Below are 27,111 nucleotides of genomic sequence, written 5' to 3'. Positions count from 1 at the left end.
ATTGCAGTTTATTGTGTTACTACATTTGAAACAGCAGGAAGAAATAAAGCAGAAACAAATCTACCAAACAAGCTCATTTATTAGGGCACAAGTTATGCAAGTTTTCATTGTCTAGAACCAGAGGTGGACAGAATGAGGCCTTTTCTCATTGGATCTTATCAACCTCTCAAGAAAAAAATATATACATCCCAAACCCTTTGATCTACGTATGACTATAAAGATACTGCACTCTTTTTCCCTTGTCAAAATCTAAGGGAGTGAATGAAGAGACTGAGCGGTTGCGGGATGTCTGCATAGAACTCTCAGTGCTTACTAAAATATTCAGTCACCGCATCTAAGAGTTCTTGCTTCTTTGCTCCCCCCACCAGCCTGTAATTCCTGCACACATCTTTTAGAACTGGCACAGTAAGTTTACCCAAAGTGCCTTTTTGAATATGATTTCTCAGCTCCTCTTCAGAGATGTCTGTCTTGGCTTTCTTTTCTGGTTGTCCAGTATCATTCCCTGCCAGAAAGAGATTTTTGGATTAATTGTGGGCTACTAGTCTCTTGCTACCACTGAAATCTCTTTAACTGCCATTACAAGTATCCTACAAATATCCTAAAGGTTCACAGCCCAATCGCTATTTAAGCACAGTGTAAACCCACAAGCAATGAAATTCTTCACTAGCTGTATGTCTCCAAGAAATGTTTTGAGTCAACATGACTTCTCCTTCATAAAGCAGATAGACCCCTAGCCCATGATAATCCATACACATTCTGCTGTGGAACTGAGTAGAAAATGTAAGATAGGTAATTTAATAGCCTAAAAGTAAGCAACATTGAGAGGATGTCACTATCTCTCTTTGTGCTCCTTTAGAATCTTACCTTGTTTTCGCTTTGCAGTTTTCCCATCAGGATTGTAGCCTGGTGGGTAAACCAGTTGTTTGAACTCCTCTGCAAGACTCGCCAGTCTCTCATCCATTACCTCAACCTTGGGCACTGGAGAATAAGAAAAAAAATCTGGGTAGCACACCTCAGAACAGCTAAGATATTCAAATATACAAAAATATAACCGCCCAGAGAGCTTCGGCTATGGGGCGGTATACAAGTTTAATAAATAAATAAATAAATATCTGTCATACAAAGAAAACTGATATACAACACACTTTGGGCTTTATGACAGACAATTCAAAAGCAGTTGAAATGAAAAATATTAATTACTAAAGCATTTTAATTTGGAAAACCACATATCTAAGACAAAGCAAAACATTGAAGTGGGGGAATGAAAAGTTAGAAGATACTGCAAAGTCTAAATTCCTTATTGTTTGCATCGGTCTTCACTAATTAATGACCAGGTCAGGTGGCAGAAATGGTGCATATGCAGATAGGAAGGAACAGGTAAGAATACTTGGCTAATTCGAAAGAATATAGACCTACTAGGCTTGATTAATTCTATCACAGAGTGCTGATGACTCAGGAAGCCTTCACCATTGTTTCTGAAATCTTCAGAGAACGGGAGGTCTGGGCCCTTTTTAAAAGATCCAGAGTAGCACTTCAGGAGGTAAAAAATAGATTCAAAACTGAATTTTAGCTTTCAGTAATGAAGTGAAAGTTGCATTATTGTTCTTGGGCAGTCTTTTTACTACCAAGGGTGACATGCAGCAGCGGTGGGGCCAACCCTGGCAGTGAGTGGGGCCAGGACTGGTGTCCCCCACATTTACACACTCATTCACACATACTCTCACACTCACCAATCTTTTCCCAGCACAGACACAGGCCTACAACCTTCCCCACTCACTACAGCTGACACACATTAACATCTCCCCCCAAACACACACACAGACACACTTCAACCTCCCTTCCCAGCACTCCCAATGCAGCCAAGATTGCTGTCCCCACACTGCTTGACTGTTAGCCAAGCTATTAGCCAGGCAGCACAGGGACAGCAAACTTGGCTGCACCAAGAACACTGGAGAGTGGGGGTTTCAGCCTCTCCCCATCCCACCCCAGTGATCCCAAATGCATTCAAGTTCACTGTTCCCATGCTGTTGGGGCAAGAACAGCATGAATACAGTGCTTTTGGCTGCATCAGGAGCACTGAGGAGAGGCACTTAAAGCATCTCCTTCCCAGCAATCCCAATGCAGGCCAAAATTGCTATCCATGCAATTCTTAGCAGTACAGGAACAGTTATCTTTTCCCCTCCACCCAGCTGATGGTTGATCAGCCAGGGAATGGGGGGAAAGGGAATGGGGCTCCCCAGGACCATACAGAGAACACCCAAGAGCCTCATGTGAACCACAGGTTGCCCTCATATGCTTTAGTTGCAGCTCACTAGTTTCTGTTTAAAACCTGTGATTTTTGCATGAGGTGCAAAAATACAATTGGGTTAAACAGAACAAACTATTGCTTATTGTGTTTCTAAACATTTATTTATTTATTTATTTATTTATTTATTTATTTATTTATTTAATTAAACAAACTTGTATACCGCCCCATAGCCGAAGCTCTCTGGGTGGTTTACAACAACTAAAAACAAATACAATTTAAAATACATCTTTTAAAAACTATTTAAAACACAATTTAAAACTACACAGAAAAAAATTCAAAACCATTTCCACTACACTAAATTATTCTTACATGTCAGATCCTCAGCCTTTTCAGGTTCCAGCAAATCCAGTGCCAAGGCCTCCAGATTCATATAGTGCTGCTGTAGAACTGGATTCTCAAAGCTGTCACTCCTGTTGAAATCCCAAGTGAAAATGTCAAGGAGTCATTGTCCAGACATGGAGACAGTGTCAGTGTAGTCCAAAAATGAACATCCTCAAATTAAACCTCTGTGTTATTTCACTACAGAACATTTCTTCTTCTTCAAGCATATTAACCTCCTTAGTAGAACCACAGCTGTGGCATCTTTCTAAGACATAAAAATACAAAAAAAACCCTAGAATGCAGCCATAGTCTCATATTATTTCTCCTTTCCTTTGAACTGAAAGAAACAACTCCCAAGACTTTGCAATGTTTTTATAAAATAATGAGGGACTTTTTCCTCAAATACCAGTAGTCTTTGAAATGCATCTGCATCTGGAGTAAGGTGGAATAACTGCTCCGTGGATCAACTGCCTCACAAACGGTGTTATATACTCCCAAAGAAATATCCCCATTAATGTCCACACTGCAGCCTTTTCCACTAGCTGCAGTCTCCAAACTGTCTTCAAGGGTACCCGTGTAGAGAACATTGCAAGTAGCCAAACTGGAAGGTTGCAAGGTTACTATAGCCAAGCTACCCCTGTCCACAAAAGGCTGTAGCTAGCAAACCAGCCATAGCTGGCAAAGCACTCTGAGCCACTGTGGCTACTTGAGCCTCCAGTTACAAGGTGGAATCTAGGAATACCCCTAAATTATGTACTTGATCTTTTAGGGGGAATGCAATGCCATCCAGAACAAGGGGTGAACGGATTTTCCTATGAACCACCAAGTGTCGGAACCCCCATCTTGTCAGGGTTTAGTACTACAAGAAATACTAAAATTTTCTGTGTAGGTGTTACTCTGGAATCTCCAGAGGGTTGTCCAAGAACTGTTTGCCAGGTACATGCTCATTAATCCTACCGCCTTCTGGTCTCTACTCACCTGTACTTGAAGCAAAGCTTCTGAACTATTTCCTTCATTTTGTTCACCTGTTCTTGATTAGCTGGGACCTTCTCCATAACGTCAACTTTCCGTTTGTCATCTGCATAAGGTAGGAAAATTAGATGAAACCCTAAACAGAGGGGGAGACAAAATAAGAGAAATTACCTGAAAACACTTTATACACTTAAAATGCACCCGAAAATAATATTACTGACAACATATCTGTAGGGGATGGGATGATCATAGCGAATTCACCAGTAGCAGCCAAAGTCGCCCATGCCATACAATGGAAACTAAATAGGATACTAGTGCATAAAAAGCAACTCTAATATTCTAAGAGATTCTTTCTATAGCCACTCCATGCTGTTCATAATGGTACAAGCCTCCACTCCTTAAATTAGATGGCAGGGGGGGAAATCTGACAGAGGTAGAACATCACCTCTAGCCAACTGTAAAACAGAAATTCCAAAAGCTTTACCTGAGGGGGCTGTCTGCACATTCTGCTCATCCAGCTCTTCTTCCTGAGGAACCAGGGCTATAAACCTGGGAGGAGTGTTGTGACGAGGGGTGTATGTGCATATGACCATCACTCCTTTCTCCAGGCACTTTGTTAGCAGGGCATTAAAGAGTGTAGTGCTTCCTAAAAGTAAAATTCCATGTTTGTTAGATTACACAATTCTCGTGCTCAAGACACTTGAAATAATTAAAGCAAGCTTCTGCAATCAACCAAATGCAACTATTCATATATATGGGATTGGTTACCTTGGCTTTGGGACAGAGAAGTATAAATTCTATTTTTTTAAAATGTGCTTCTTTTCTGGATGGTAGCAATAATCAGTAGCAGCATTTTTACACTGCTATGAAGAATCCTAATGCCAGTGCTATAAGGGAGATCATTTTACTTGCTTAAAATTAATATACTATGTTGCAGTCAAAGCAGCATACAACATAGTTAAAACAAAAATGAAAACATGTATCAATCATCCTAACCATATATATTGATAGCAAATCCAAGTGGCCAAATGTTTATCAGTTTGGAAGAAAAAATGGGGCTGAAATATTGGTTTTCTACATAATTCCTTAGGTGTGCAGAAGAAAGAATTTTTAAGCTTCCAAACCAACACAACAAGAACCTGTGTGCTTTCAGGATATATGGAATGTTGAGTGCCTGCTCGAAAAGGGAATTGGTTTTCTCTATCCCCTTACACCAGAAAGTATTCTGGACAACTGTTGAGTAAAACAATTGGCATGAAAGAGACAACAGTCAAGGAAGAGCTTTCGATCTATTGGATGCTTCTGCTATCAGAAGAGAAGGAGAGGCAATTTTTGCCGATCCCCCTTCCCTTGCAGCTGCCAGCAGCCCCCAACCCCAAAATATCAGTTCCAGAGAGTTGAGGATCCCCCAGAACAGAACAGAAAGTGGCACGGGGACAGTGGGAGGGTAAACTGACAAAAAAAATCCTCCTCATCTCTTCCATTAACAGACGCATTCGCTTAATCAAAAGCCCTTCCATGAGCACAAAGGCATCAACTGAATTCCACCCTTGGATCCTAAATACCACAAAATACCACCCGTCCCTGCAAGCACTTTCTTATTTATCTTCCCATATAATATTTTTGTAAGAGTTCATGTGTAGTGATGGTGCCGCCGCTCATTTGAAGTCACCTGAAGGTGCCGGCAGGCAAGGCACCTGGTGGCAGTGGCATGCAAGTTACATGAGGTGCCCAGCAGCAATGCCACAAGAGGCACTCAACAGCAGAGGCACCCATGGCATGCAGATGAGCAAGCAAGGTGGCAGTAGAGGCAAGCAAGGTGCCTGGCAGCAGTTGGGCCTGGCCCTTGGTGGGTCAGTCAGCCAGGGGGAGGTAGTGGGACCTGTGGGCGGGGAGACACATGGGAGGGCGGGTTCGTGAACCATGGGAGGAGGACCGCTGGCGACCCTTGGGGGGAGAAAGGGAGGGGCTGCAAAGGGGATGAAGAAAAGCAACAGATGATTTGTTAGGGGGTTATACTTCCCTTCAGGAAAACTGAATTAACACAATAGCAAGCCTGATTTATTTTCCATAACAATTGCTCACTACTGAAACTAAATGACATCTTCCATTAGGAACACTGACATTACTGGAATTCTTGGATGAGATCATTTTTATGGACCCATACGAGTCAGGGTTCAAAGCAGCAACTCAGTAATTCAGCCTCCTTCCCTACAGACCGTCTTGGGTGTTAAGATCAGCCAAGGGGACCCTCTTGGTAATTCTTGGTAGCCGCCGCTACCTTTGCGAATGGTGGGCATCAAGCCGGGCTGGAGCTGAGGATAGGCTGGGGCTGCGGCCTTTCGGTGGGCCTGGGAGACACTGCGTTGCTGAGATGCAGCCACCGTTATTCTACCATTCGACCTCTGTCTGCTTTGCCTTGATATCGGCCGTGTTTACATCTTAGTGCCTTCATTTTTGGCTTCCCTGAAGAGAACTTCCCTGTCAGTTGCAACTTCAAGGGATCTGTTTGCCGCGCCCCACTGGACGCTGGATGCCGAGAACAAAAGGGGGTGTCGTTTTTCGGTCCTGCAAATGGACTACCACCCACACCTGTTCTGTGCTGGGGTGGGAAGAGTTTCCATTTGAAGGCGCACTTTTTTGGACTGCACAGAGGAGAAGCCGTATTGTAACTGAGTTGGTTTTTATGTTATTGTTTAGCTTTATTGCTTAGTTTTTTTTTATGTTTTTGATGTTTTATATGTTTTGTACGTCGCTCAGAGTGGCCAGATAACCGGCCAGATGAGCAACTAATAAATCAAATAAATAAATCAATAAATTCTGCCGCCCTCAGAAGTCCAGGACATAGTGGCCCAGGAGAGGACATTCTCTGAGGCAGCTCCTAAGCTGTGGAATTCCCTCCCCACAGAGGTGCCTCTGGCACCTTCAATATATAGTTTCTATCACATGCTGAAGGCACATCTCTTTACCCACCCTATTTTAATTGTTTTTGTTTTTAACTTATTTTAATATTGTATTTTTAAATTGCTGCAACACACGTTGGAACCTTGCACTGAAAGCCTGGTAAGAAATGTAATAAAGAATAACTCTGCTACTTCTATATTTCTCAGCAGCAAAACTACAAAACTACCCATCTTGCTGGATCGCTAGAGATGGATGGAAGTTGACAGAACTGCCTGAGGTCAGATGGGAATATCGACTAACTCTTGTCCTGCCCCATGGGATATAGCCTGTGCTACAACAAGGTTTCATTTTATCTCCGTGCTTTTTAACATCTATATGCAATCACTAAAAGACTGTTTGGTAGTTTGGAATGCAACATTATCAATATGCTAATGACATTCAGTCTAATCCTGTTCTGTACCCTGACCAGTATGGGCCCAGAAAGTCCATCTCATATTATCTCCCCCCATTCTCACATTTGAAATCCAGCTCAGCACAATTAAATTTCACTGTTAAGCTACAAAGCAGCCTATATTTCCCACATATGCTTACCACTAATCAAAGATTCATCGGGATAGATGAATTGGGCAGGTCTGATGTGATGATGTCGTTTCAACAATACCAAGGGTTTGAAGCCAATCAGATACAAGCCTGGTGAATGAAATCTCTTTACTTCTTCCGTCTCCTCTTTCTCCAGCACAATCTGACGGTTCCCATAGGTCTGTAAAAGGAAGCAAGGACAAGAAAAGTAGTTACAAGAGCAAGAGGAACAGCCACATCCCCAAGTCAAGTAAAATACAGGTTTAGTGCTAGTAAGCAAAGTTTATTTACGGTCAAAGACCCGTTCATCCAAACCAAAATTATTTACAGAAAGGCAATTTAAAATACTATTAAAATAACAATAAAACTAAACTAAAGCTCTTCAGGGTTTACAGGGAACATAAGAAAGTAGGCTTACAATAACCGATTCGGTTACAAGACTGAGACATAAAGTTTGGGTTGCATAAGTACAAGTATACAAAGATTATTACTGTCTTAAACCCTAAAATACATGTATTATATACATCAAATTAGGGTAAGTTATACACACCCTAGTGAAATTCGTATTTGGTGCGCTACATATATAAACTTGGCTACTTGTATAGTAGTTTGTTTATCTGATCCAGATAGTAGGTGAACAGTAGAAGCTTCAGGAGACTTATGTGAAATTTTTCGTAAAATCTCTTTAAGGTACTTAGCACGAATTTGAGAGTATAGGGAGCAAGAGAGAAGGGTATGAGAAGGGGTTTCAATGTCAATACCACATGGACAAATGCGTTGCTCATATGGAATCCCCTTAAATCTTCCTTCTAAAACCGCTGAGTGTAAAGTATTAAATCTCACTTTGGAGAACGTTACGCGAAACTTAGGGATTAAGAGGTGGTCTAAGTACTCGCAATTTTTTCCAGGGGCAAAGTTTAATTTTAAATAAAGTGGTGAACATCTTTTAGACGCTTGAGAAATTGCTGTTTGAAAATCTATATCCTTGATTCGTGAACGTATTGTCGCTAAGGCAACCTCTCGGGATTGAGATATTAAATATTCTTTTGCAAGGCCAATTTGTTGTAATTTCAATTCCAATTTTTGATTCCATTGAGATGGCCAATTATCCATCCACAATAAGGAAATGTAACCCAGTGTATTGTCAGTAGAAATTTTTATCCAATAATTTACAGAAGCAAGCCAAGCCTGGCTTTCCAAAGCTAAAAATCCGCATTCCAGTCTTAGCGCCGCCGAGGGCACACATCTAGGGACCCCTATCAATCGTCGTAAAAAGGAGGATAGAATAGATTCAAGTAGGACTACTGAATGTTTCAAGGAGTGTATCCAGATTGGAACTCCGTATAATAATTGAGGGATAATTTTATGTTTAAATATATGTATTATCGCCGGGATAAATTGACCCCCTTTGTAATAAAAGAAGCGAATCAGATTATTCAAGGATAATTTTATTCGTCTGATCGTTGTTTTAATGTGGAATGACCAGTTTAATGAGGAATGAAAATTTAGACCTAAATAGTTGTAATGGGTGACTTGTTCTATAGAATGGCCATTCACTCTCCAGGTTGGGGCACTTATTCTCTTAGAGAACACCAGAATCTTAGTTTTGTCAAAATTGATAGTTAAATGATTTTCTGTACAATAGGACATAAAAGTCCTTATTGTACGTTTTAATCCCACCTTCGATAATGAGAGAATTGCTGCATCATCAGCATAGAGTAATAGGGGGCATCTCTCGTCTGCAATCTTAGGTGTGTGAAAATCATGGGAAAGACATCTTTCATTTAAATCGTTTAAAAAAAGATTAAAAAGTAACGGAGCAAGTATGCAACCCTGCCTCACCCCTGTTGTTGTGGGGATAAAGTTTGTCAGCCCGCCCTCTTTTCCACAACGTATGCGCAAGGTAGTCTGTTGGTGCAATTGATATATTAGGAACAGGAGTCTTTTATCGATTGTAGTTTTAGATAGCTTTGTCCATAGGATGTCTCAAGGGATTGAGTCAAATGCCCCCTTTAAATCGATAAAGGCGACATACAGGCCATTTCCCTTCTGTTTGCTATACTTGTGTGCAAGATGTTGTAGGATCAGACAGTGATCCAGAGTTGATGCACCTTTTCTGAATCCTGCCTGTTCTTTGCCGAGAATATTTTGCTCCTCCATCCATCTCTGTAACTTATCTTTCAAGTAAGATGCGTATAATTTAGCAATTACAGAAAGGAGACTAATTGGGCGATAGTTAGATGGAACTTCTCTGTCCCCCTTTTTAAAAATCGGGATAACAATTGCTTCGTGCCAAGAGACCGGAAAACACCCCGTGTCATTGAGTCTGGTAAAAAATTTTGCAAGTAAAGGGGCCCACCAATCTGGAAAGTTTTTTAGGAGTTCCGGGGGAATATTGTCAGAACCAGGTGCTTTACCTGTTTTTAGATCTGCGATTAGAGAGTTAATTTCATCAATGGTCACAGGAAGCCATGACGCTAGCGAGTAAGAATTTGGGGGTGAATATGAACCAATATCGAAGTGAGTATCCTTATTGTATAACGTCCTGAAATGACCTTCCCAAACATGTGGGGGGATGTTACAGAACACAGGACGCGAGGGATTGAAGGCTTTTGTAATTACTGACCAAAACTTTCTTGAGTTTTTGGACCTCGACGCAATGATAAGATTTTTCCATTCCTCTTTCTTGGCTAAATCTTTCTTAAGTGCTAGGGTTGTTTTGTACTTTTGTTTTATTTGGTAATAATTTGGCGGAAGGTGGTGTAATTGTTGCTGGCGGTATTGTAAGTAAACTTGCAATAGTTGTCGTTTAAGCATAAAGCATTCGTTATCAAACCATTTGGGGCCTCTGTTCTTGTGATTGTTAAAACCTGCATGTATAGAGCACATCTTGATTTCTAAGTGGCCTGTTATCATCGTATACAGGTTAAGTAATTCTCCCGGGAGCTCTGAATTCATTAAAAGCCTCCTAATATCCATAAGTTTAGAAGAGAATAAGACGGTTTCTATTCTCTTGGCTAAAAGAGCTGTCCATGTATAACGTTTGTATTGAGTATTATGGTGATCTATTTTTACAGTAAACTTGTTAGTCAGACAAAGTCTCTCTGGGATACTACAGGATAAACAGACTGGAAGATGATCACTATTTAAGTTAGTACCAATATCGAACTTTCCTATCAAAGGAAGCAGTGTATTCGATACAAGAACGTAATCGATCACACTGCTTCCTATCCGGGAGATGAACGTAAATTCAGCACATTCATCTAGATGTTCAAGTCCATTTAATATGGTCAGATGGTGAGTGGACACAAGGCGCGCTAAACAAATACCTCCTATATTGATTTTTGTATCTTTCGAGTTCCTGCCCAAATTAAAGGCGTTGTAATCACAGAATTCACCTCGCCACAATTTAGAGGAGAGCAAGGAGTTATTATTAGGTCCTATCCTCGCGTTAAAGTCTCCCATTATTAATAAATGGGCATGGGGATGGCTCGACTCAAGATCTAAAATATATTGGTCTAATTTCTCCCAACGCTTTTCTGTATCACTGCGTGACGACATAGGAGGGATATATACATTAACAAGTAGTAGAGAAATTAACCCCTTGGATAATAAAACTGCCATCGCAGATGTTTCCAACGGTTGTAGAGATAGAATTTGTAACTCCAAAGATGTAGAAATGAAGAGCGCCAAGCCTCCTTTTGGTCTACCTCTCGTTGAGGGTTGTGCTGGTAAGTATGTGGTGGTATATCCGTTTAGATAAGGTTTTTCGATAAGCCAAGTTTCTTGGACACAGATGATATCATAATTAGAGAGGTAAGTATTCCATTCATGAACATGAATTTTAGTGTTCCAGCCTGCAATGTTCCAGGAAAGTAGATGTAAGAGATTGTTATTTGTAGGGATGCTTTTGCAATCTGTTGGAGGTAAAGGGCGGACGTTTGTGAAGAACTGAGGAGCAAGTTGGGGAGATAAATGAGAGTGTCAGTTTAACTCTCTTATTTGATCTAAGTAGCCCGTGTCGTCAGTAAAGATCGCTCCATTTTTTGTGCGGGAGCGCTGTCCAATATTATGTGAGTTTAGGGGAACTTGAGTTTTTGTAATCTCCCCCCTAGGTCCCGATTTGTTTAAGAACAGTTGTTTAGAGGGTATCCTAATTTCCTCATTTTGGGAAGTGCTTGCTTCTGGGTTGATTTCACAGTCGATTACTGAACTTGGGCTTAAGTTATCTATCAATAACCCGTTGTTAGGAGATGGCTCTTCTATTAAATTTTTATCTGAAGATGACGATCTAAGTCGATGAATCAGATTTGTAAACCTATTAATTAGGGAAGCTCGATCAGGTTCAGATAGAGATGAATATAAGTCCGCTAGTTGGTTTTCCTCTGGCTCCATCTCTTAAAGTAGTAATCTTGAATTGAAAGAGAAATCCTCCTTTGCATAATGTTTAGGAATTTTGGGAGTAAATTCGAGTTGGTTTGATACAGCAACAGAGGAGGAGGATTCGATATATGACGATGATATAGCCTTAGAATGGTCATAATAACTAGAGGGTATTTCTAGTGGAGTAGGGGGTGATAAATCAATATAAAATCTTTGAACTATAAAACCCATTTTTCAAAGAGAGAACTTTGATTGCATAATTTGGTTGACAACATCTCTAGAATGGCAGGTGATAATCACACGCCACTCATAGGAAGTAAAAGGTAAAATTTTAATGGATCTTATGAAGTTCATACGTTTAAAAAAAAACAACACTCTGCCAATTACAACATCTAAAAAAGGTATATTTGGTATCGGGCGCCGTCACTCGTTGAATGTTGATCTATAGGAAAAAGCCACTTTGTCAGTTTGTAGCATTAACTTTGAAGTTGGTATTAAATTGCAGATTGAATCATAACTGTTTGTATTTTTTGGTGTTTGATGTCCCTCTGTGAGCAAGGATGAAGATTCGTCCCTATCATCTTGGGCACATGGGATCCATTCTACTTCGGATTGCGTAGAAGTTGGATAGCTAGTATTTGTCCCCATCTTCACTGAAGCTTGTTTTGAAGTAGTCGTCGGCTTTCGAGCGTCTAGTAGTTTAAAGAGGGGTTCAAAATTCATTTTGTTAGAAGAATCATTTTTAAAGTTTTTAATATTTTTTTATTTCTTTGTTTGGTTTACTTTAGGTAATTTTTGTTTTTGTTCTTTTTTTGTTCTTTCCTTCTGTGAATACGATCTTACAGGTTTTACATAGTCTTTCAAAGAGTCTTTCATATTTCCATTCAAGTTTCCTTGGGATGTCAGATTCGGTGAACAGAAAGCCTGGACCAGAGTGGTAAGTAGTTGATTTGTTTCCACAATGTAGGTTTTCACAAGTTTTAGTTCATTTAGCAGAGATGCCTGTTCTGTATGAGCATTTTCCTGTATAGTGTAGAGATGTTCCTTCGTCACAGCAGCAGAGGGCGTCAAATACTCCTTTGACAAGTTTAGTGAGTCAACAGTTAGGAACGTAGAGGGGAAAGTTTCATTACTTGAATTCAGTGAATTATTAAATCCAGCATCTTGTAATTCCTCTGCTAAAGATCTTCCTAAATGAATGTTTATTGGAGATTTAGTCAAGGGCAAATGTTCTATCGTCCAGTCGTGGTAAGTAACCCCCGTGGGGCTTGTTAAAGATCTTAAAGAAGACTGAGGATTTACCGGAAGGCTGTCTTTAGAAGGTGGAAAAAAGTTTGTAATTTTTGTTTGAAGTGGCCTTGGGTTTTGAGTATCCATTAGAATGCTTCCTGCTAATGAGGGTTACTCCTTGATTTGTGTCTCTTATTATATAAATAAGATCGTAATTCTCTCTTCTCGTCGCGTTAGGTTTGTTTGTTTGCTTTTAAGTTAGAGTTTCCGAAATAAAACTGTCATCATTGAAGAATTGTAGAACTAGAAAGAAGGATTATCTTGAAAATTTATAGCTGTAGTTTCTGCTCGCAGAGGGGGGAGGGCTGGAATGATTGAAGCTTATGGCGTTAAAAGGTTGTCTCTATGACCTTGCCATCTGATAATTTCTAAGAGTTATCCAGATAATGCTTGCAATGTTTATGGTAAAGGGCTATTAGTCCAATAATAAAATAAGTCTACTTTAAGCAAGTTATAAGCAAAACAAACCGGAGCAGTAAAATTGTACGTTACCGGAAGAAAGCTCAAACCGGAAGAGTTTAGTGCTAGTAGAAACACAATGATGCCTACAGAATTCAGCAAATCAGATGCTTTCATTGTAACAAGTCAGCAACTTCAAAGAATCTATGATAACTCTCTGGGTAAATCATACTTGCCTCCCTTATTAAGGGAACTTACATCAGATAACTTCGCCTGTAACTACTTGTTTTCATCCACATGCTGTAAATCAGGGATGGCTAACATTTGCTCTCCAAATGTTGTTGGACTACAACCCCACCATCCCCGACTATTGGCTACACTGACTGGGGCTGATGGGAGTTGGAATCCAACAACATCTGGAGGGCCACAGGTCAGTCAGCCCTACTGGAAGAGCTCCCACTTGCACTGGTTCCTTTCTTCCTGCACCTCAGGATGGGAATAGCTATCCCAGGGCTCTACAGATTTAGGCTGGCTTGGTAGCTAGACAAAATTTTGTTCCTTCCCCAACAGTCTCTCAGCTGATGTCCAACTCAGAGAGCCTTAAGCGTGCAGCACTTCCAAAATGTAACCTGGACTGGGGATGAACCCCAGTTCTCCTCCTCAGTTCCAAGCTCAAGAAGAGGACTGCAAGTTGTTCATGATGCACTGGATGTCTGAGATCTTTGGAACTATAGCCACATTAAAAATTAAACTGGCCATGCATCAAAACCATCCCAACAAACCCACATTTGTTAAATGCTTGCTAAAAACCTTTCTGCATCCTTTAGTCACCTGACTAAATAGCCTTCACTTTATTTCTTGTGGAGGGCATTTATCTGCATGCTTCTTTCACATTTTTAAAAACAACTAGTTGTGTCCTTTTGAGACCTTGGGAATTAGTGGGACTGGAGTGCCAGAAGACAGAAAGGTATCCTTGAACAAAATGGAAAATTAGAAGAAGTGCTTAAAACAATCTCCAGCATTTAACACAATGTGGTCCTATTACTTCCAAGTCATAAAACTCTTCATCTGCTTCCTTACGCCAATTAACCAAACCCAGAAGTCGGAGGGGGGAGCAAAAAAAATCAGTAAGTATATAATCTTCGGTATATAAATGTAAAAGCAGCCTTAGGTATCACAATGGAAACACAGGGCCAGGTTGTAAAGGCTTGTAAATCACATTCAGCATTATGGTCTTCTCAAGCATTTAAATGGTCTTGCAAGTTTTCCATCAATGGGAAATGGCGGAAGAGGAAGACAAGTAAACAGTTCTCAAGATACCTTACCTGAGCCCTCTTAGTGTCACTTGGGAGAAGCAAGCTACCTGTCTGCCGGTTAAAGGTTCGTGTTTTTGTTTTCACTGGCTCATTGGTTTCTCTGTAAAGTTTCACCGGAGGCTGTTTGAAAGCTTTTTGAATCAAGTTGAAAACGCCAACAGTGAGAGCCACATCTTTTCCCAGAAACAAATTCAGCCTGTGTAGAATCAGTAATTTTTATTTATTTATCAATCTATCTTCTTACGTTCATATCCCTTTTTTTTTCATCAAGGAACCCAAGGTGACATACAGTCTCCCTTCCAGGCATTGGCCACACCAGACCTGCTTAGCAAGGTGGTGGCCTCATGAGCCTTCAGACCGTACCCTGGGATTAAATACAGATTTAAGTGTTCTAAATCCTATACTGCATTTTAATTTCCACTTTGAAGAAACATTTATGAGAAGATTCTCATCCCAAAAGAAACCTTCTACAACTTAACATTATGTACTACTTTAACATAACTCTTAACTGGCTAGCACCTATTAAGAGGAAGTTTTTTCTCCAATATCTCCCCTGACAACCCTGTTAAGAAGATGATAATTTAATTTTTTCTCAATACACACCTGGATAATGTTCGCTTCCTCATCTCCTTTGCTCGTACTTTCTTCATGAGGTCTTCTAACTTGCCAGACTCATCAAAATGGACTCCTAAGCCCTCATCTTCTGCTGTATTAATTATGTCCCTGTAGAACAAGGAGATATCAAAACCCCCAGGCTTCTTCAGGTGCATTAAGTCAAGGTAAATACCTGGAGTCAAAACAGATTTGGAGGAAAATGAATTACTGATTTCTTAAATTAGGACCTACACATTTTACAGGTTGTCATTTTGCAAAAGAGCTTACACAGTTCCAGAACAAAGCACAGGGATCAGTCAAGGAGTATCAAGCAAGGAGCACAGAGTACATATAGTCAGAGAGTCAATACAAACATGTATCCTCAATTAGTTTGCTTTTAAATGCAGCCATCAATTGCCTTCTGCACTACATAAACACCTTAAAAGGAGTGCATAAGCAAGAGAAAGTCCAGCTTTCTCTTATTCACATCCTCCTTTTGGCTCCTTTCTTGAGTTGTTTCCTGACTGGATAGAATGGTGACAAAAATACAGAGAGTAAAGACAGTTCTTTCTGCACTCTCTTCTGCCTCCATTTCTGTCCCAGTTAGAAAAAGCAAGGAAGGAAGGAAACAAAGAGAAACCTATGGGAGGTAGTTTCAAGAAACATGGAAAAGGAGGAGGAAGAGTTAAGTGCTAGCAACAGAAGAAACAAATCCATGCCCAATAAAACAAGAAAGCCAATCCCCCGCCCAAAAAATAACAACCACCTGAGAGTCAGTGTGGTCTACTCGCCATGAAGCTCTCAACTGGGTGACCTTGGCCCAGTCACAATCTCTCAGCCTAACCCACCTCACAAAGTTGTAAGAAAAGAAGAGGGTGGGGGAAAACCATGCATGTCCCATGAACTTCTTGAAAGAAAGATGTGATATAAGTGTAATAAATAATTATGCTCTAAGATTACTCGTAACAAATTGTGTTGGGTCACTAGGAAACCAGTTTTGCAAACATGGGATTGAGCCTATGATGATGATGATGATGATTTATTACATTTGTATACTGTCCCATAGCCGAAGCTCTCTGAGAGGTTTACAACAATTAAAAACATTAAAAACAAATATATAAATATACAAATTTAGAAACACATTTTAAAAAAAACAATTTAAAAACGTGCGGTTTGGTTTGCTAAAAGGAGGCATTGCTATTTCAAGTTATGCTTCACTTTTAATCTGAAAAACTGACCTGTTTCTCGGAGGTCAGCAGCTTTAGTCCTAGCAAATTTGGCATTCGTGCTGTCTTGACCATGTGGGTTATCTTCATTGGTAAACTGCATGATCCTTTTGTGGCTCATCTTGAGGCGAACATCACTGAAGAGATTAGAGCAAACCCAGAAGGCCTCACCTAATGAGTAGTCAGCGCTGTGGCCAAATGACTTGTGAAAGAGCGCTTTCCCTTGCTCTCCCTTGTACTTGGCCAGCTCTAACACTCGTTTTGCCCCTAGTGGAAGACAGCAAGAACAGAAAATGGATGACTACACATCAGTGTTCTCCTACAAAACACAAACAAAAGAGCCAATGACTGCATTTTTGTTCTAAGCCATGACAGGCAACAATTGCAAGTCGTTCAGTAGTTTGTCCACAGTGTTTCTTGTTCAACTGATAAAAAGGAACATCTGTTTAGCATAGCAGTTCTTTGTGTGCAACAATGACTATCACCTTTTCTGAGCTGCTAATTAAATTTGGCTCAAAACTGAAAAAAGCCTGAAATTGGAAGTTTAGCTAAATGAAGTTTGGAGGGGATTAGAAATGTACAAAAAAACCAACAACTGGTAGCGAGGATTTTCCCAAAACCTGTTTCAGCATTTTGGAAGGAATAAAATACCTAAGCAGGTAGCTGAATCCCATTTGTTACCCATGTTATGTTTTTCTAGTTGTTGGTTTTAATTAATTATAGAGTTAAGTTTTATTACTGTATAATTTTTTTGGTATTTTTTGCAACGCTTGAGTAAAATACCGAGCTGTAGTTTTTGCGACATGAACTTTCCTATACAGCTACCTGCAAAACCAAATGCTATAATAAATTAGAGGCGTTTTCATACACACAAATCCTGTTGGTGAAATCCATCTGCTCGTTCAGCAGTGCTTCTCTTTCCTCTGTTCCACCCTGCCCACCCCCAAAATCTGCTCCAGTGTGTTGGGGGATCCTCCAAAGCAGATTTTGGGGATGCACAGGTACTGGAGTAGGGGAGAAGAGAAATCAGAAGTTCCATTGCACAAGTGGGTTGATTTCCGTTACACAAGCAGGTGGACATAATTGGATGTCACCTATATTTTTTTCCTCCCATTCTGCAGAACTGTTCTGGTTTGACTAATGGCTGTATTATGCTTAGCCTGCTAGCCTAACGCCAGTTTTTTATGACTTCCAACATGAGGTTACTGGAATGGATGGGAGAACATCTTGAACTTTAACTTGCAAGCATTTGAATATATAGCCTTGATTCCCTTGAACTTTCCATCTGTTCAAAACATGTCTCTCCAAGTATTATCACAATATTTTTAAAGTACCAGCTACATAGTAGCTACTGTACACAACACAAAATGGGATCTCTGACAAAGGGACTTAAAGCTCAACATCAATGTAAGGTAAAGCAAGGAAAAGTGAAGTGCAAAATGAGATCAGGAAAGGATCCAGTTCTACTCCAGCCCTTCAATGCTAACATTTAGTTGATGGGCCCATTCACATGATCCTAGCAGACTGAAATGTAGGCTGACTTGATTCAAAGGGGAAAATGCTGTAAAGCCATATGCCACGCAAGTCATTGTATGTTTAATGGTCACCACAAAGGTTCTACATATGGGTTGAACAGGGCATATTAAATATGTGGCAAGCTGCTACCATCCAATTACTTTGCTACAGGCTGAACTATAACACAAACCAGGTTACACAAGATTGTGACCAACCACAAAAGCCACCTGATTTGGTATGAGTTAACTAAGAAAATTGTATCTTAAAGAAATGTTTAAATGAGGAAAAAACAGACAGCCAATAGCAGATCTCTTCCTCCAATTATTACTATTATCCAGTATTTATTCAGCATCAACCACATAATGGGGACTGTACAGAATATATGTCAGTGACCCACTTCTGCTACTTAAAGTACTGTGCCTGATTTCTACATTCTTCCTCCACAGTTATGCCTCATATCATTATCTCTTTACCTGGATTGTCCAAATCCTGAAGAACATAAATGTGCTTAAAATCCACAGAATTCTTATGCTGCTCAGTACCATAAAACACCACACCAACAAGGTCCCGATCATGGCTGATTATCTTGTTTGTATACACATTCTGAATGCACTGGTATAAAAAATATGTCAGATGGGAAAATGGGAAAACAATTACTGAAGAAAACAGCACTTCCTAAAGCAACACATACAGAAATACTTCCAAGACTGCCTCAATATTTTGAGACATTTTTCACCTCACCTTCAAAAGACATTTATAGATGAAAGAATCTGTTAGGAAGATAGGAAGATACCCAATACTGAGTTGGCCCATCTAGGTTTGTATCTAAATTGACTGGTAGTGGCTCTCCAGGGTTTCCAAGAGAAGTCTTTCCCAACACCACCAGAAACTGAACCTGGGATTTGCTTGCATGCAAAGTATGTACTCTACCACTGAACAATGGCCTTCCCCTGCATTATTCTTTAAAAGCTTCCATCTTTTTGGAATTCTCAGAATTGTCCAAGACTGCAATCCTATCCATACTTACTTTGGAGTAAACCACACTGGACACAGCGGACCTAACTCCTGAACCAACATACCCACAATTTCCCTCCTTTTCTTTTTTTTGTCCCACATCTTCAGTTTTATAGAACTGAGCTCTATCAATTTTTTTAAAGCAGGAGTGGCTAACCTTTTTTGCCCCAAGGGCTCCATTCACTCATGCCCAACAATGTAGGGCTACATGCCCACACTCTCACAAGCACACAGAGAGGTTGCACACAACCCCCCCCCTCATCAGCTGATCAACGCAGATCAGCGGAGAAGAAGGGGTTATCACCCCCTCTGCACTCATCAACTGATTAATCTGAAGACTGGGGAGCAGACAATTTACATCCCCATCAGGGCTTTGGGCTGGACAGAGGATGAATCTTCTCTGCCCACCCCAGAACCATGTCTAGTTTATTTTTTCCCTTTTTTGCTGCCACTACCAAAATTAATGGGATCTTGGTGGCAGTGAGAGGCATACACATTTGCTTAAGAGATAGCATCAGGTCAGGGTTAGCTACCTCTGTCTTAAAGCTTCCAGAATTTACATTCTACAAAGAACCTCCATCTTCCCCCCTCTTGCCCACCCAAAGTCAACATTCAGCAAAGGAGGCTGTAGTCTGAAAACTGTCTCTTTAGTAGTAAACAAATAGTCGTTCACAATTCTATAATTTAAACATTTTTCAGGTACAACAGTAGCTTACATTTAGAGTAGGAAATAATCCGTTGAAGGCACTGGGGGGGAAGGGGATTCAGCAGCTGCTAGGAGGGTTCTTTTGCAGACTCAGGGGTGGAGAGAGAAGGTTCTAAATTGCATAGGATTGTGCTGCATAGTGCTCAGGCAAGTGCCCATCACCACAGGATAAGGAACTAAATATAAGGAATTAAGCTTATACTAGAGTATATACATTTTTTATTATTGTATCACAAGGTGGGAAGGATGCAGTCTCCTACTCATCAAAATGTTTAAACTCTCCCAGTTTTAGTTTTTAATTTTAAAAACACACCTTTCAACCACATTTCTATATATTGAAAAAGAGCTAACAAAAAACTAGAATCCAGCATGAGTTTGTTCTCACCACATAAAATGTATTTTGTTATCCTAAGAATAATGGAATAGCATGGCAACTGGCAAAACATAAAATAGAACTGACAGCCAGTTCTATCAGGTTATATTAATATTGCTCCAACACATTTAAGAACCATTCAGAACACAAGTTGTAATCAATATTAAGTTTCTGAAGAACCATCTTACCTGGATTGTCATATCAAAAGGTGTCAAATCCCCATTATCATAGAAATCAAACATGGCTTTTGAGGCATCCACTAAGAAAAGCAAGGTGTCCCGACCTGAATATTTATATTCTCCTGAAGAGGAAAAAATGTCAAACTCAGTATATTAATCATTCCCTTTAACCAATTCTTGTATTTAACTATGTTGCCTTGTTACAACTCACAAATTCATTGGGGCTTCCCATGGGCACCTAGTTGGCCACTGTGACAACAGGACAAGATGGGCCACTGGCCTGATCCAGCAGGCTCTTCTTATGTTCTTATTAGACTACGCACAAAATTAAACCTGGACCCCAACTGCACTATACATTTAAAGCAGTATCATCCAACTTTAAAAAGTCATGGCTTCTCTTAAAGAATCCTGGGAACCGTAATTTGCTAAGGATGCTTAGAATTGTTAGGAGATTCCTATTCCCCTCACAGAGCTACAATTCCCAGAGTGGTTTAACAATCAATCTGTCTTCCCAGGGAATTCTGGGAAATGTAGCAGTCTGAGGGGAATAGAGGTCTCCTAACAAGTCTTGGCACGCTTAACCAACTACAGTTCTCATGATTCTGTGGGGGAGCCAAAGCTATTTAAAGTGACATAATACTGCTTTAAATTTACTGTACATATGGGCCCTTGCTCTTATGCAGGAGCTTATACATTTGTGTGTGCAGCCATGGTGTGCTAATAGAAATGAATTTTTGTTTTTGCTCAACAGACTGCCTACACAGAAGCTCATAACACCCTTCACTTGTGCAGTAGTGGTCAGTGCCAGTTGTACCAAGAAGAGCAAAAGATGAGAGATATGTTGTATTCCATATTTATTTATTTTTTCTGGAGCCACTGTGGTGTAGTGGTTAAGGTGTTGGACTGTGACCTGGGAGACCAGGGTTCGGATCCCCACACAGCCATGAAGCCCACTGGGTGACCTTGGGCCAGTCACTGCCTCTCAGCCTCATGAAAACTCTATTCACAGGGTCGCCATAAGTTGGAATCGACTTGAAGGCAGTACATTTACATTTTTATTTATTTATTACATTTATATACCGCCCCATAGCCAAAGCTCTCTGGGCGGTTTACAGCAATTAAAAACAATAAAAACAAATATACAAATTTTAAAACACACACAAAAAATTAAAAACACAATTTTAAAAAAATTAAAAACAATTTAAAAACACATGCTAAAATGCCTGGGAGAAGAGAAAAATCTTGAGCTGGCACCGAAAAGATAACAGTGTTGGCACCAGGCACACGTTGTCAGAAAGATCATTCCATAATTTGGGGGCCACCACTTCACATGTACAAATGTCAGGTACATGTATCAGTTCCCAGATATTTTCAGAACAGTTGTTGCAAGTCATCTGCTGGGTAAAATGTTTTCAACTCAGCACTTATTTATGGTAATTAGGTGGCAAATTCAAGCAAGCCTTTTCACTGATCCTTACCAATTGTTTCAGCTTCTTCATTTTGTTCCTCCTCTTCCTCACCTTCTTCATTTTTGTAGTATGATACCCAGTCTGACATGACTTAATGTTGTGCTAAGGAGAATGAATGAAGCAGGTAAAAATTACGTAAGTTCTTCCAGACACTCCCACAAATCAAGGTTTCGAAAGGACAAATGGTAAGCGGGGAAAGAGGACTGTGGCTGCTTGTTTCAAACAGACAATCTTATATAGCTGTTTTTCAGCATATATAATCAGGCTGTTCATACATCTCCCACAAAACATCTGTTTTGGCCCTGACTGGGGAATCTGAGTCCCCAGACCCAAGACTATATCTTGTATCCCAATAGCTCTCTCAACAGCAGCACATGTGATTATCTTTCCCCTAACACATGAAATAAGATGGGCTACTACAGGAAGATTTCAAGGCTCAACAAATAAAATGAGATAATCACATCTGTGTCAAATTTACAGCAAACGCTACAAACAACCTTTTTACCACACCGCTGCACACAGTTCATTCCAAGCTTTGAAAGGTCACTAACCTGACAATAAGAATCTCCTTCAACCTAACAGGTGATCTCTGCCAGAGGGAGGAAGATAAAGAGAAAGTAGAAAATTCAAGCAAGCCCTGCTATATCTATCCAGCCAGCAAACTATTGTCAATCTATACAGTGGCATGGTAGGAAACTGGCATGCATTGAAAAATAAATCATATGTGTATGTGGAAAAACACAATTGTTTTTGTAAGTCAGTTTTAGACTCTGAACATATATCCACCTTGTGCAAATCAAACCTCACTGGTTCCCATTAAATTGGCTTAATAGCCACATGAAGCAAAGTACATAGCTACCCAACAAATGAATAACTAGAGTATATGGCACACCAGTGAGGAGCTGAGAGTTGTTAGGAGACTCCCTCAGAGAGCTACAATTTCTAGAGTTCTATGGGAAAAGGAACTGGCTGTTAAACCACTTAGGGAATTTATTTATTTATTTATTGTTGCATTTATATACCGCCCCATAGCCGAAGATCTCTGGGAATTGTAGTTCTGTGAGGAGAATAGGAGTCTCCTAACAACTCCCAGGCCCCGTTACATACTATACTTTCCAGGATTCTTTAGGGGAAGCCAGTTGTGCCTTCCAGTTCTTTTGCGTCCCCTCTTCACGTTGATACAGTAACATGGGGGGCGGCGAGTTTCCAAAAAAAACGTATGCACGTGTGAACCAGATTTAGGGACCATTGCAGGCAGAAATCGGAGAATAAAAAGCTTCCTTCGCCTCTCCCTTCAAGGTAATCAGTTCCCAAACTCATCACCACCCAGTACATCAGCGTGGGTGCGGTGCTCTCCTCAGAAATGGAAAGGCTACAACAACGACCAGGACGCGCGAAAACAGCAGTTACCTGAATTTCTCAACTACCTCTTTTCCGCTTCACACCTTTCAGCACCGGAACCTGTCAATCACGACTAACCTCCGCCCCTAAAAGCATAATTGTCCAATGGCGAGAGAAAATGAGGCTCCCGACAAAGCCCTGTGACCAATATTATCCATAGACGTAAAAACTGTAGACTCACACCGGCTTCTTAAGTTCCGGCTCCCTTAGAGTTTTTTCTTCCTTTCTCCAGATAGGAAGTGAAAAAGTACATACACCCATTGAACATGAAAGGACGATCGGCGGTGTTCCTTGGCTACGATTAGGAAGCAGCGGACCAACCACAAAGGATAGATTCCTGCCCTTTCTAACGTGTCTCTTAACAGCGGAATCCTATGAATGTCTACTCAGAGATAAGGCCTATTGAGTTTAACGGGACATACTCACAGGTAAACGTGCATGGGATTGCAGCCTAAATTGCAAAACATTAAAACGCAACGTGGCTCCATGCAGCAGGTCAATGGAGCACTAGACTTCTGCATACAACTGAGCGCTGAGTTTGTGCTTAAGGGGGAGAATTTAAGAAGGAGATTTACTCTTCCTGCAGCCTGAAAGGTATTTTTTGGATGAAAATCTAAACCTTTTGAAGTCTCACTAACATGCAATAAAAGTGGACTACTTTGCAGGACTATCATAAACCACTATCTCAGACAAAGCACTCCCTCTCAAGCTGCAATAAGCAACATCACATCACGGACTATATTTGGTATTGGCAGAACAATTAATAACTCCCCAAAATTCACACTTTTTATACAACATAAGTTAGAAAGAGCATGAACTCATGTCTTTGCTGCTACCTTTTGTATGGACACAGGAAGACACGTATCCGGTCACAGTCACCGTGAAATCCTACATTTCTTCATAATTTTCTGCGGCCAATTAGGGAGAAAAAAAATAGGGCCTAAAGCAACCAAGAATTTCCATGAACAGACAATGGGATACATTACTCTAATTTTCCTAGTTCTAGGGAAATATTTGGTTGTCTCACCTTTGCTGGGGTCTTTTACCGCTTAGTTACAGAGTCCAGTCACGTACTCCCCACCCAGCAAGATAATCCCGCCCACCAGCCACTATGTAACCTCTCACGGCTCGGAAACCGCTCTATAGTCCGCCCCTCCGCACATTCTAACCAATAGCCCGTGAAAAACTCTGGTCACATTGTCCCCATTGATTGCTCGCCCACATAGAACCACCACGTTCTCTACCTAGCCCCGCCCCATCATAGAGGCACCGTGACAAGCAGGCTGGATTCGCCTTGTGGGGGCGGCGCATGCGTGAGGGGAACGGTCCCTTTCTCGCTTCCCTCCTCCTCCTCCCATCTCTTCTGTCACCTTCTGTCAGTTGGTTACCACCGCGATAGTAAACGGGAGCCGAGCCGGCTGGACTCCCTGCCGTTTTTCTTCACAACTAGCCCGGGCAAAGAAGTTCCCCATTGCTCACGGGGTCTTTCCGTAACCCCTTCACCTCTCCTCCATCGCCAATGCTATGGACTCGCCTCCGATGCTGCACCCGGTGAAGCTCTACGTTTACGACCTTTCCAAGGGCATGGCTCGGCGCCTCAGCCCTATCATGCTCGGTAAGAGGGAAGGGAAAGATGGAGACCCCGCAGAAGCTGCCGCCGCCGCCTCATATGATGAGGGGGAGAAGCAGCAGCAGCTTTTGCCCTTCTTGTGTTATGCGGGAGGAGGTGACGGCTCAGATCGGGGGCCGGAGGGGCGCAAGCAAGCAAGCAGGGACAGTTCAGTCCCGCCCCGTGGAGGAGGAGAAAATGCGGGTCTTGATCCTTCACCTCGCCCCTCCCCATCTGTGTTATGTATACGGTGGTAGTTAAAGCTCGCCCCTCGCTCACGCACGCACACACGTTATGTAAGCGGCTTCTAGGATCTTGATGGTGACCCAGGAGGGGGATAACGAAAGTGGTAGTTTATTTGGTCACAAAACGGATTGCTTCCTCATCTCTTTTCTCACTCCCGTAGCAAAGGGAGGAAGGCTGGAGTAATATGAAAGATTTTGTGATATGAAAGATTGAGTGTGGACGTTAGGACCGTGGGGATGGGTTACCTTAAGAAGCAACAGCACTCTTTCAGCATGTAAGAAAAAGAATGATATATCAGTACTGATCTCCACGCCTAGGCTTCCTTAGTAGCAAGAGACTCACACTTTGTCTCGTGTGTGTGAAGACAATCTTAAGTTCTGCCCATTGGCAAAGGGACAGGCTCTTATTGCTGTATATTAATTTACCCAAACCATTAAAGTAGTAACTGTCTGAATACCTGTTAGGTCCTTAAACGTGAAAACGTTTTGTTGCCAAGCTACTAAACCCCTGCCCTAATTCACAGAAGTGAAAGGCAGCAAAGGAAATAAGGACAACTTCTCTCAAAAAATGAATAAGAGAACTCTGGTTTATAATCAGAGCATTTATAATACTTAATTTGAAAAATGCAACTTTAGACTTCAGCTGTTTACAGTCCGTGAAATCTTAAACCCTATAACTGTTAGAGGTTTAAGATTGGCATTCATGTATCAAAGTCATATTGGATGAAATGCCTGCTGCTCTAAATTATTTACTTTCTTGTAGTAAACAGTTCTAGATGCTTAGTCACATCAGATTTAACATTATTGTGTTTAAAACATTTAAAAACAGTTAAGTGCATCCAAAACATATAAAATGTGCCCTCAAAGCTAACATTCAGGGTTGCCGGGAGCAGTATCTTTCAGTCATCAAATCCCTGGGTTAATAGGAATGTTTTTAAGTTCCTCCTGAATTTTAATTCAGGATGCACCTAATCAGGGAGGGCATTCTATAAAATGAAGAACCACCACAGCTCACAAGCCATGGAGCTGAGCAACAGAATACTCTTTGCTAATAACCCAGCAGGTAGGAGCAGAACCACCATAATGCAGTGCCTTCACTGCCCTCTTCCTCGCATAGTGAGGCATTAACCACTCCCTGGTCCCATCTAGGCAATCCCCCCTCTCCTAAATTTTGTGAGCCATGATGGGCACAGAGATCAAGAGGGCATATAGTTGGTCTCACCATTGTGACTGGATACTTCTACTCTCTTTATCGAAAAAGGTTCATCACACAGAATGCATTAATTCCTTGAAGTTAGATACTTGGAGTGGGTTTGTGTGCTCCCTAAATATGCTATAGTTGTATGTTTGGTGCCCATTTCCCTAACACATACAGAAGTGCATTTAAAGAGAGAATTCCTGGGCGCTTGCAGTAACAACCTGAGGGGTACCATGCAACCTGAAAGTAGAGTGGGATTGCTTGTTGGTGTTGAAGCAAGGATATGCAAAGTTACCAGAAATGACCCATTCAGATGTGTGCCTATATTCAGGAGAGGGCTAACATACAAACACCCACATACATATTTTCTGTACATTAGACAAACCTACTCTTGAACAGAAATCTTGCAGTAAATGTAAATTTTGTAATGCCGTTTCAGCACAGTGGTGTGCTCATCTCCAGAAATAAAACACAAGTTTAAGAGTTATGAGAGGCAAGAGTGTTAAAGGGCAACATGAGAGAGATATAAACATTTGGTTTATATATAGAGACTAGATGTTTAGAACAACAGCTTGCATCCTAAAGTAAGTTAACTTAATGAAGTTCACTGAAGGATACTTTCACATCTGAGTTTGCACTGTCACTATGAGCAAGGGAAGTGTCACAAGAGACAATTCATTTAGCTGTCACAGAATGCAAGTACCTCCCACCCTGAACTCTATTCCAGTTAAGACTAAGCTTTTGTTTTTATACTGCAGACTCATGCAAGCTTATCTTTATTTACTTACCCAACAAAAGGGGAGGGGGAAATTCCTTTTTCCAAGAAGTCTAGTTTAAAAAGAAGCTGTCTATACAAGATATCAGAGCTTAGATTACTTTTTAAAAGCAATAAATTACAATTACTGTTACATGGCACCAAAAATGAATATATTACCATTACAATTGTTCTGAAAGGAATTTATTACTTTACCATTACTTAAAAGTAATCACTACAATTACACTGAAGTTACTTTTTAAAAAAACTAGAGTGGCTGTTGCATACTAAGTCACTTAAAAGAACATTGAAAATAAACACACACACATACAGAGGTAGTAGAATAATTCTTTTTA

At 40.8% G+C, this 27,111-nt stretch overlaps 2 protein-coding genes across 7 annotated transcripts in view; one reads left to right on the top strand and one right to left on the bottom strand.

Moving 5' to 3' along the window:
• Positions 1–61: 61 nt before the first annotated feature.
• On the bottom strand, positions 62–24,628 carry XRCC6 (X-ray repair cross complementing 6). 6 transcript variants are annotated; one of them, XM_061639288.1, is made up of 14 exons: positions 22,959–23,009; positions 22,100–22,137; positions 21,558–21,650; positions 20,089–20,201; positions 18,281–18,419; positions 16,305–16,559; positions 15,076–15,259; positions 14,482–14,668; positions 7,097–7,265; positions 4,086–4,247; positions 3,608–3,737; positions 2,618–2,718; positions 865–978; positions 62–502 (listed from the first exon to the last, which is right to left on the bottom strand). In XM_061639288.1, the coding sequence occupies exons 3-14, from the start codon at positions 21,634–21,636 to the stop codon at positions 303–305; spliced, it is 1,833 nt and encodes a 610-aa protein (XP_061495272.1). In that variant the 5' UTR covers positions 21,637–21,650; positions 22,100–22,137; positions 22,959–23,009; the 3' UTR covers positions 62–302. The 6 variants fall into 6 exon arrangements, with proteins under 6 accessions (XP_061495272.1, XP_061495274.1, XP_061495271.1 ...); XM_061639290.1 differs by lacking the exons at positions 22,100–22,137; positions 22,959–23,009 and adding an exon at positions 24,320–24,628; XM_061639287.1 differs by lacking the exons at positions 22,100–22,137; positions 22,959–23,009 and adding an exon at positions 23,977–24,068.
• The window catches only part of DESI1 (desumoylating isopeptidase 1), a 25,048-nt gene continuing 22,124 nt past the window's right edge, over positions 24,188–27,111 (top strand). The window contains exon 1 of the mRNA XM_061639292.1: positions 24,188–24,564. Coding sequence (XP_061495276.1) covers positions 24,474–24,564 — 91 coding nt within the window. The 5' untranslated portion in view covers positions 24,188–24,473. The remainder of the gene's footprint in view (positions 24,565–27,111) is intronic.

This window comes from Rhineura floridana, chromosome 8 (genome assembly GCF_030035675.1).
Source record: "Rhineura floridana isolate rRhiFlo1 chromosome 8, rRhiFlo1.hap2, whole genome shotgun sequence".
Lineage (NCBI taxonomy): Eukaryota > Metazoa > Chordata > Lepidosauria > Squamata > Rhineuridae > Rhineura > Rhineura floridana.
Note: the sequence above shows the minus strand (reverse complement) of the source record. Positions and strands in the feature narration are given on the sequence as shown.